Genomic DNA, 11,115 nt, shown 5'->3' with positions numbered 1-11,115 from the left:
TACCAAAGTCAGCCACAAATTGATGACAAAGCAGGATCTAGAACCCTTCTTTTTTTTTTTTTTTTTTTGTTTAATATTTATTTATTTGGTTGCACTGGGTCTTAGTTGCAGCACATGGGCTCCTTACTTGTGGCACGGGGACTCCTTAGTGTGGCATGCGAACTCTTAGTTGCATCGTGCATGTGAGATCTAGCTCCCTGACCAGGGATCGAACCTGGCACCCCTGCATTGGGAATACAGAGTATTATCCACTGAGCCCCCAGGAAGTCCCCACCCTTCTGTCTTGATTCACAGACCTGTGCTCTTTCCAGCACTGCTAACATTAAGAGGATTCTTTAACTGAGCTGTTACAGAGATTCTCATGGATTCTTGGCTGTAAATAATAATGGCCTGTCAAGATACCAAAATTGAAATAAGACAAAACCTTAGTTGGCTATACCATCACTGAGAGAAGACTACAAACTCCCTCATCCCTGAGACACGCAGGGATCTGAGCAGGGTATGTTATCACAGAGGACCAGGTTGGCCACGTGAATCTTTCCTTCCCTCTGCCGTCCGCAGTGACTACTCACAGCATGACTCGTTCCTAACATGTCTAGTACAGGTCTCTGTGGAACTCTAGATGCTCGGGAAAGGAGCAAGCCTTAGAGGGCATACGGAATAACCACACGTGTCTGGGTGTATAGATGATCACGTATGTTAGAAGCAGCTGCAGGTCTAAAGGCAGCCTCCTATGCCTGTGTCCACAGATCCCTGTGGGACTTGAAGATGTGGCAGTTATCTGGTTAGTTAATCTGAACAGGTAGAAGTTAAGCTGCATATTTCAAGCCAGAATGTTCACTATGCCACTTGCATTATTCTATTTGGCAGTCTGCACTGCAGGATTCCTACAGTAGAGCTAGAAATTCCCCTCCACTTATCCAGCGTTCCAGTCTACAGTGTTGAGGGTATCCCTCTGCTCTGCAGGATGTCCTAATGTAGCCGTTTATCCCCTGGGCCACTCCCTTGGCCCATGCTGTCCCTGGACCAGAGACGTGCTTCCTCCCAATCCAGCACGGATGCTCTGGGAGGCCTGGTACAGTGACCTGGGCTGGGCTGACCCCGCCACTCCATCTGCTCACGAGAACAGTGCTTCCTTTGTACCATTGTTTGGTTTTTTGTTTTTTGGTTGCTTTTTTTTACTTGTCCTTCTCCCTAGTTTCAAACCTAGTCCCTCAGGGCTTCATTTGAAGCCCTCCCTGCCTAAGCATATCCCCACACCACAACGTGTACTTACTCCCTAAGCAGGCCACGGATATCTTTTCAAATAACCCTCCTGAAGTGGGAAGGTCCTGGGAAATCCAGTCACTTCCCCTCAGATGGAGGCACCAGCTTCTGGAAGATTCCACAGCTCTGGGCCCTGGCTAACGGGAGAAAAGGGGAGGGAGTGAATTAGATGCCTAAATCTTTAGGCCATCTGTTGGGTTCTTTTGAGTGAGTTAGGGTGACTCTCAAGGAAGTGAAAAAAAAAAATTCTCAACCTGAAATAGTTATTATGACAACATGAAGAGCATCTCAGGTCAAACTGCGGAGAAAAAAGGCAAAGTGTGTGTGTTCATCCCTTCAGGTTGTGAGGTGGGACCCTCCTTCAGGCCCAGCAGACTTTCTTCAGGGGAGACCTTCCTTGGCCCTTTCCAGAAAAATCACAGATCTTCTGGTCACGATTGAAGTCTCCCTATTTGAAGCAGATTTGATGAGCCGACTCTTTCGTTCACATATTTTTCTTTTAAAAGTTGAGTTTGTTTTCCTAAATTTAACAAATTCTAACTACATCAAAGCAGCCCAGTCCAAAGACACAGAATGTACGAGGAAAGCAGACATTGGATCATTAAGGGCAAAATGTAAATAAGGCATATTTACTTGAGAGTTCATGACACCAAAGGTAAAAGGATTTCTGCCTGACAGGTCAACAGGCTTTTTTCCCTGGAGACCAGCGTCCCCTGTGGTCCCAGTGATACCTGCAAGGCTGAGTTAGGCACCTGCGATGCTGAGGGCCCCTAAGCTTTGTCATTCTCTCGAGTGGATGTGGCTGGGAGAGGGGGAAAGGTAAGAGACCATTTGCAGCCCCTGGATGGGCAGGACAGAGTTACCCAGGGCCCTTCACTGCAGGATGCAGAGTTCATGAGTCTTCAGGAGTTTGTCTGGTTAACGGCCATGTTCAGCTTCTGCTCTGGGTGAAAGAGGCTGAAAACCAAGTAACCAGAGCAACTACTCAGGGTGGAAAGGAGACAGAATAACAAAGTCCACAGGGGCCGGGATTTGATCTTGTACATCTCATCTTCCTGGTGCCTAACGACATCACTAGTCCTTGCGAAGTGCTCAGTGAACTCAGTTAAGTTAATAAATGACTGATTTATGAGAGCAGGTCACAGGTTTAGGCCTGGGGTCGGGGAGACAGAAGGAAGCCTAAGGGGCTTCGTCTGGAACCTCGGGGAAATCCTGGCAAGTCTCAGAATCATTGACTGAACAGAGAAATTCCCTTCAATCCAAGACCCAGCTCCAAATGCAGCTTCCACTAAGGTTTTGACCTATGGTCTGAGCTTAGTGACACTTGAAACTTCTCATGTCAAGTTAGATGGTGGCTTGAGATAAGGTATTGTCACTGGGGAAAGAGAGAGGGATGAAATAGATATTTAGGAGGCTGGATGGAGAGAATTTGGAGACGAAGTATGTAGGTGTTGAAGAAAAGTGACTCAAAAGTAAAAAATAACAGAGACAATATTTACTTCACAGGGTTGCTGTAAACACACAGAGTCTCTGGAGTAGTATTTGAGTACCGCTGAGCAGGTTTTTAATAGAAGCAGCTTTCCTCCTCCTCATCCCTCTCCATTTTCAATAAAGGCAAGAACTATCCCACCTGAAAACCTCAGAGTGTCCACCCCAAGGAGGCTCTGCCACTGGTGTCTTTATCCGAATCTCATGACTGAAGGCTGTGGACACACCCCTGCCTCTACTGGTCCCCACTGAGCAGATAGAAATAAAAGTGTCTTCTCTCCAGGGCTGCATCAGGAAAACCCTGAAAGCCATTCTCTCACAGTCAGAATGTTTTCTTTGTTCCTCTGAGACAGAACCAACATCTCTGTAAGGCACAAAGAGGCAGCTTGACTCATAAGCCGGGCAGACGCTCTGGGCTGAGTGATGACTGCGCAGGGTAGCTGGAGCTGAACCCCTGAGACTTCAATACTTGTCGTGGTGTATATTATGACAACGTGCAGGAGACCCTTTTAAAAACCAAATATGTGTATTTCTGAATGTCAGGTTTACATTCAGCCTCAGACCTCTCCAGACACACTCATCCTAAGCTCTCCTGATGTGTCTTCAAGACCCTTGGAGAACTAAGAAGAACCAGACATGTGTCTAGCCACATGTCTGATTCTTTCCCTCCAAATATTTTCATGCCCTCATTTATTCAACAAACATCTACCAAGCTCCTACCTTGTGCCAGGCACTGTGCTGGAAGCTGGAGCTTCAAAGAAATAAGGCCACATCCCTTCCCATGTACAGCCCTGCAGGGAAGACAGACAAACCACAGAATAGAACCCTGGGGAATGTGTTAGAGTTTTCGCAAACAGTTCTGGGAGCACAGAGGAGGCCACAGAGCCCAACCAGGCTTCAGAGAAGACTTCCTGGAGGACCAGCAAGAGTTGACCAGGTGAAGAGGGCGGGGAGGCCTTCCAGGTAAGGGAACAGCAAGCAGGATGGCCAGAGGCAACCAAGACCATGACTCGATGGTTCTCACCTCCCTGCACGTTGAAATCATTGGCAGAGCTTTTTCTTTTTATTATTATTATAATTTTTTATTGAAGAATAGTTGATTTACAATGTTGTGTCAGTTTCCAGTGTACAGCAAAGTAATTCAGATATAGATATATATATTCTTTTTCATATTCTTTTCCATTATGGTTTATTACAGGATATTGAATATAGTTCCCTGTGCTGGACAGTAGGACCTTGTTGTGTATCTGTTTTATATGTGGTAGTTTGTATCTGCTAATCTCAAATGCTTAATTTATTCCTCCTTCCCTTTCCCCTTTGGTTACCATAAATTTGTTTTCTATGTTGGCAGAGCTTTAACAGTTACTGATGACTAGGCCCTCACACAGATCCATTATATTAAGTCAGAATCTTTGGAGATGGGACCCAGGAATCAGTCTTATTAAAAGCACCCCAGGTATATGTGACCAGAGTTAAGGACCACTGGTCTAAGGAAGAGTCACTAACACAAGATACTTGGAGAAGAAAAGCACAGAGAATTCTGTAATAGTTCACACCATCAATAATTCTAAAACAGTGGCTCTTAGACCCCATGCAAAGCATGCAAGACCAAGGGATGCATTGATCTATGCTTGAGTCGATAACAGATCTACTGTACAGCCTCCACCTGAATCCAGAAACCAATGAAATCCATGGTTCTCAGTTACCTCCTCTACCCCACATCCACTTACTTCCTCAAGGAGATGTAGCCCATGGAAAAGCACTTGCCATTCTTAATGGAGTATGCTGTGGTTCTCAAATCCAGCGGTACCCTCCTCATCACTGTAATGAGGACCTACTTGTAAATACTCATTTCAGGAAACTTAAAAGGAGGCTTCCAGGCTAAACACAAAATTCCAGACACAGTACAACAATACCTCTTTTCACAAAGTAAATAATAAATCAAATCAAATGGCCATTTTCTTAGAGACTTAGATGGAGACATAGAAATCCTGTTCTTCAAATTGGGGCACGCCCCATTGTAAGAGGAACTGCCTTGGACCGAGAGACTGGCCTATAGCTCCCGTTCACGAGCAGGTGAATTCGCAAGTGGGTGTGAGTCCAGCTCAGCCGCTCGCTGCACCATGTTAGGCAAGTACTAACCTGCGAGCAAGTTCTCTGCTCCACGAAATGGCTATAATTATACCTACCTTTCGTGGCTGCTCTTGGCGTAAAGGAGGTATTGTATGTAGAGTACCCAGCATAAGAAGTGTCTTGTAGACGGGCGCCAGCTCATCAGTCAGTGACAACTCTTTATTTATGCTAGCATCACCTTATCATCAGAGACTGTGTTACGGGGGGGAGTAACACAGGAGGTAGAAGGATGGCCAGGTCATGGTTCTCCTCCTGCGGCCACCCTCTCCCTCTAATCTTCTCCCTCGAGGCAGCACATGGCACCTGTGACTCTCAGTCTGCAGGCCGCTCCTGCCTCTCAGGGGTGCTCCCCAAATGCACATTTATGTGTGCAACGGTTCAGCCCCTCTACCCAGAGGAAGACAGCCTGTGAGAGCCTGAAGCCTGGCTCTCCCTCTGCCACCTGGGCCCCAGCCCACATGTGATGCTCCATCACCTCCTACTTATTGGCCTCTCTCACCAGCATTGGGAGACTGCCCTTCACTCCTCCACCCTCAGTTGGACTTCATTAAAGAAATTTCTCTCCCAGAAGGTATGTTAATGGAAATTATGTCAAATCAAGCAGGGACCCCAGAGATCCTCTGGTAGGTTCCTACCCTTTTTGTGCCTTGGACCCATTGACAGTTGGGCAAAAATATCCATAAGTGCATAAAACAAAACAGGATCACGAAAGAATTCAGTTTTATTGAAATACGATTCTATCAGCCTCCCATGGAGACCCATGGATTCCATTTTATAAACACCTGATAGTCAAACCCTGGACTGAAAGCTTGGGAAACTCTGCAAAGTCATCCAGCTAAGGGGTAAGAGAGCCGAGGCAAGAACCCCATTTCTCCCTATTCCTGAACCCGAGCTCAGTCCACCCATCTATTTATTATCTTAGAAACTTAAAAAATCAAAACAGAACTCTTACTGCTTCTGCATTAAAAAATCCTGAATTTTGGTCCCGTTGGAAGGCATGGAGGTGGCCCCGCTGGCCTTGTATATCTTCATAAGAACTGGCCTCATTTTATATTGGATTGCAAAACCGGACAAAGACTGTTTCCCAAAAAACATCTGGAAAAGCTTAAGGTCACAATAGGTTGACTGAGGATTCATCTAGTGCACTGGTAACTGGTAGCACATGTCCCAGCTCCTGGAATTTGTTGGATGACAGTGTTGGATGATGGACTAGATGGATGGGTTCAATTCCTCTGCTAAAAGATGGCCTTGGTCAACTAATGTCTGGAACACTAGTTTCTGAGCCTGGTGCAGAAAACTCAGCCCTCCCGCTTGCCTCAGCATTTCTCGGGAATTAGTAAGCCGTTGCTATCATCTTTCTCTGCTGAGAAGGTTGGAAGGGGTTAAACCCCTGGCCAATCTCCCAGTGAACCCTTTCACCCCTTTCTGTTGCAGGGGCAATAGAACACAGTGGTTAAAAGCATGGGTTTGCAAGTATTGGTGAGGATATAGAACCATGAAATTCTCTTCCGCTGCCAGAGGGAGTCTAAACTGATGAAATGATTTGGAAAACAGTTTAGCACTACCTAGTAGAGTTGAACATGCACAAGTAATTCCACTCTTAGATAAAGACACTTTTTCACGTGTGCACCAGGGAACACTGTAAAGGGTGTTCAAAACAGAACTTTGAAATAGCCCCAAACTGGAAACAACTCAAATGTCTGTCAATAGCAGAAGGCTTGGTTCCTTTGCCTGTTTAAAATTGGGTTGTTTGTTTTTTTTATTGTTGAGTTGGTGATAGTTCTTTGTATATCCTGGATACAAGTTCTTCGTCGAACATATGATTGCACAAATTTTCTCCCACATTCACTTTCTTGATGGTGTCTTATGAAGCACAAGAAGTTTTAATTTTGGACTTCCCTGGTGGCACAGTGGTTAAGAATCCGCCTGCCAATGCACGGGACACGGGTTCAATCCCTGGTCTGCGAAGATCCCACATGCCTTGGAGCCACTAAGCCCATGTGCCACAACTACTGAGCCCACGTGCCACAACTACTGAGCCCATGCGTGCCTAGAGCCTGTGCTCCGCAACAAGAGAAGCCACCACAATGAGAAGCCCACGAACAGCAATGAAGAGTAGCCCCCACTCATCACAGCTAGAGAAAGCCCACACACAGCAATGAAGACCCAACGCAGCCAAAAAATAAAAATAAATTGATTAATTAATTTTTTAAAAAAAGCACGGGTTTGGAGTCACACACTAGGACTTAAATTCTTCATCGCTTTAGAAAAGTTGCATGACCTTCTCTTCCCACCTCAGTTTTTTCATCCCTCTAATGGGACTAGTACTAATGCCTGCCTTGCAGGGTGTGTGACAACTAGAGCTAATATATGGAAAGCACCTTTACAGGACCTGGTGTTGCAGTGTTCAATAGTCAGGAGCTATGATTACAATTAGTCCTAGACTGAACCCTGCACCTTCCCCACTCTATACCTTAATGAACAGAGCAGGTGTTAAGGCAGGTGTCATTAGCAGAGTGACTGTGTTCAAGGAAACCCATTTACCATGATCAGAGAAGAATTGTTTAGTTTCTTCACAGATCTCAGCAAGATAAGTGACTTGACCATAGTCACACAAAGAGAAAACCCCGCATCCTCTTACCACCAGAGCTACACCTCTCTGCATCTGGCTGCCTCCCCTGTGCCTCCCCTCCTGTTTCTATGGACCCAGAACCCTTGCTCCTCTCAAAAGCCAGCCTCTCCGTCTGTGCTCTGGATCCCGTGCCCTCTCTCCGGCTCAGGATTGCTCTTGCAGTCTCCACCCTCCTCTCCTACATAGTCAGTGTTCCTCCCCAGCTGGATCAGCCCCACGTGCGTGCTCTGAGTGCCTCCCTCAACCTCCGTGTCTCCCTTCAGCTACTAACCCATTTCTCTACTTTCCTTCAACTTCAAAAGCAAGTTGCCGTCTCCATGTCCCTTCCTCAACACACTCAAATTGGGCTTCTAGACCCATTATCCAAAGAGACTGTGGTCACCACTGCTGTCAAGGTCACCAGTGGCCTCCATGTGCTAAATCTAGGGGCCACTTCCTCATTCCTATCTTCTTTGAACTTTCAGCAAAAGTTGATTATTTTCTTTTTCTTGAAACATTTTCTTCCCTTGGCTCTGTGATAGCCCATTGTCCTCTTTTACTTCTGTCTCCTGCATTGGCTCCTTCTCTCTCCTCTACTCAATCCCTCTAGGTTAGAGGGTAGCAGGGATCTGTCCTGAGCATCCTTTTCTCCTGTTACTGTGTGCTTCTCCCTTCATAACCCCATCGAGTCCCATGACTTTGAAGACCATCTGTGTGCTTACGATTCCAAAATCTCTGCCTCCAGTCCTGACTTTTCCCCAGATCTTGACTTGAATATCCAACTGTCTTCTTTACATTCCTACGTGGCTGTCTGACAGGCAACTCAGACATCCTTTACCCAGGAAAGAACTCGACTTTGCCTCCCACACCTTCTCCTCCCTCAGGCTTCCGAGCTTTAGTCCTTAGTGTGAGCACTCACCCAGTCACTCAGCCTATAAATCTAGGAGTCAGTCTCGATTCCTCTTTTTCTTTCATTATCTATTTTCAATACATCAGCAGATCTTCTCCAAAGCATATCCCAAATTCGTCCACTTCTCTCCATTTTCATCACAGTCACTGTGCTCCAAGCCACCATTACCTGCATGACTGCAGTAGCTTCCCAGCTGATCCATCTGGAAGCATTCTACAATGCATTCTTGACAGGGCAGCCTGAATCATCTTGTCACATTCTTGCATAAAACCCTCCCATGGCTTCCCATTGTACTTGAAATAAAATCCGAATTCCTCAAAGCAAGATGTAACATGGGGGCGGAGTCGGCAGCGGCGTCTCGCACCATTTTGCTGGTACAGCCTACCAAGAGGCCAGAAGGCAGAACTTATGCTGACTGTGAATCTGTGAATAAACCCATGGAAGGTATTTGTAAAATGTGTGAAGAACATCTGAAGAGAATGGATCCCGACAGCCCCTCTGTCATGTATGATATCAGTCAGTTGTTTGATTTTAGTGATGACCTGGCAGACCTCAGCTGCCTTGTTCACAGAGCTGATACCCAGACATACCAGCCTTATAACAAAGACTGGATTAAAGAGAAGACCTTCGTGCCCCCTCGTCACAGGCCCAACAGGCTGGGAAATAGCTGAGTCTGGAAGTGTTGGGGGGATGGAGGTGGGCTCGGAGCACAGGTGTGTACAGCGTGCTGTTGTGGAAGTTTTGTATTATAGTAATCCTGGTTCCATTTTGGTACACTCTAGCCAGGATTGAATGTGTTCGATGAAATGTGAGGATCTTGTTCAATCTGAAACCCCCTTCTCCGCCCACTCCCCCTTTTTTTAGCTTAAACATTTTTATGATGATGTAGATTGATTGGTTTTTGTCAGTTAATGTTGGTTCCAGTCCTTCAAACTGTTCTATTTGCTTTATAACATTCACTGTACTAACCCTTCTTCAAATTGGGGTGGGGGGCGGTGATGCAGTTTAGTTATGTCCTCAAGACAAAGTCTTAGTGGAAAACAAATAAATGTTCTTTAGTTATTTAAAAAAAAAAAAAAGAAAAAAAGGATGTAACATGGTTTCTGCCTACCTTACCAAACTCACTTTGAATCCTTTTCCTCCTCATCTCTGCACTCCAGCCACACTGGTCTTTCTGTCCCTTGAAAACCTAAAATCTATTCCCGCCCTAGGACCTTTGTACTAGCTGTTCTTCCTGGAATGCTCTTCCCCGTGATCCTTGAATGACTATTTCCTTTTCATCATTTCATATCTCAACTGAAATGTCAGTACTTAGACCCTTACTTAGCACAAAACTGAAGTAGCCCACCCACAAAACTGAAGTAGCCCACCCAGAAACTCCCTTTTACATCACCCTGTTCTCTCGTATATGTTTTCCTGTCTGTGTGTCTGATTTTCTTCCGGGTGGTAAGTCCCACAAGAGCTAGGACCTTGTCTTTCTTCTTCACCAGTACATATGCAGGACTTAGAACACTTACTGAACACGGCAGTGCTTGATATATGTTGTTGAAAGAGTGAATGGATAGATAAATGAGCTAGTAACAGAGCTAGGACCAGAACCCAGGCATCCTGCCTTCCAGTTCCGTGTTCCTCCCCCAGTGCCATGTCAAGTTGCAGTTTTCACCAGTTTGATTGCTTTCTTGCTGTTCAGCAGATGCTTGGTATCCTTCAACTCTCAACTGGTTCCAGCTCCTAGTGATAAAGGAAATGGCCACAAAGGAGCAGGAAGGAGAGTAAAGAGGGCATCTGAATAAATCATGAAGTATGTGGTCATCCCCACAAATAATGAGAATTAAACATTCAATCATCAAATAACATTTAGTAAACACTTATGTGCCAGGTATTATGCAACTTACCAGGGACATTAAGACAAACCCACTCTGAAAGATCTGACCATCTCCAGGAGGAGATGGTGGGCCTTGTGGGATGCTTGACATGGTGTAATGGGCCTGAGAACAAAGTCACACGTGCTGTGGAAGCACAAACCAGAGAGTGATGAACACTGCTTTGAGTGGGCAAGAATTCAGGAAGACAACCAGAGACTGGAACTTTTGACCTGAGTCTTAAAGAGTGAATGCTTGTTTTTGAAAACTTGTAGTCTGGGTGTTCACATGAAAAGTACAGTTGTGTTTCGCCTTCATTTTAACTGACAAAAGAAAAATAGCTTTATTTTCTTTTTATTTATTTATTTACTTATTTATTTATTGGCTGCATTGGGTCTTTGTTGCTGTACACGGGCTTTCTCTAGTTGCGGCAAGCGGGGGCTACTGTTCATCGTGGTACATGGGCTCCTTATTGAGGTGGCTTCTCTTCTTTGTGAAGCACAGACTCTAGGCACACAGGCTTCAGTAGCTGTGGCTCACAGGCTCAGTAGTGGTGGCGCATGGGCTTAGTTGCGCCGTGGCATGTAGGATCTTCCTGGAGCAGGGATCGAACCCGTGTCCCCTGCACTGGCAGGTGGATGCTTAACCAGTGCACCACATAGGAAATCCCAGAAAAATCACTTTAGAAAGGCATACAGGATGACTCTGGCAGTTGAAAGAACCACTTATTAATAAATACAGAAATTTCCATTAAGGAAACTTTTTAAAAAATAAATTTATTTATTGGCTGCATTTGGTCTTCGTTGCTGCAAGGGCTTTCTCTAGTTGCAGAGAGTAGGGGCTAC

General features: G+C 45.5%; 2 protein-coding genes across 2 annotated transcripts in view; both read left to right on the top strand.

The window, feature by feature from the left end:
- APOD (apolipoprotein D) overlaps positions 1-11,115 on the top strand; it is a 48,242-nt gene that overhangs the window by 20,992 nt on the left and 16,135 nt on the right. The window lies entirely within an intron of this gene.
- Positions 8,741-9,079, top strand: LOC130855015 (enhancer of rudimentary homolog). The gene has a single exon (XM_057737818.1). It carries the CDS (start codon positions 8,741-8,743, stop codon positions 9,077-9,079), a length of 339 nt encoding a protein of 112 aa, XP_057593801.1.

This window comes from Hippopotamus amphibius, chromosome 6, assembly GCF_030028045.1.
Source record: "Hippopotamus amphibius kiboko isolate mHipAmp2 chromosome 6, mHipAmp2.hap2, whole genome shotgun sequence".
In the NCBI taxonomy this organism is placed as follows: Eukaryota; Metazoa; Chordata; class Mammalia; order Artiodactyla; family Hippopotamidae; genus Hippopotamus; species Hippopotamus amphibius.
This window is presented reverse-complemented; position numbering and strand designations above follow the sequence as displayed.

Coding starts and splice junctions, on each gene's coding strand:
- LOC130855015 (XM_057737818.1), top strand. CDS start 8,741: ATGGGGGCGGAGTCGGCAGCGGCGTCTCGCACCATTTTGCTGGTACAG.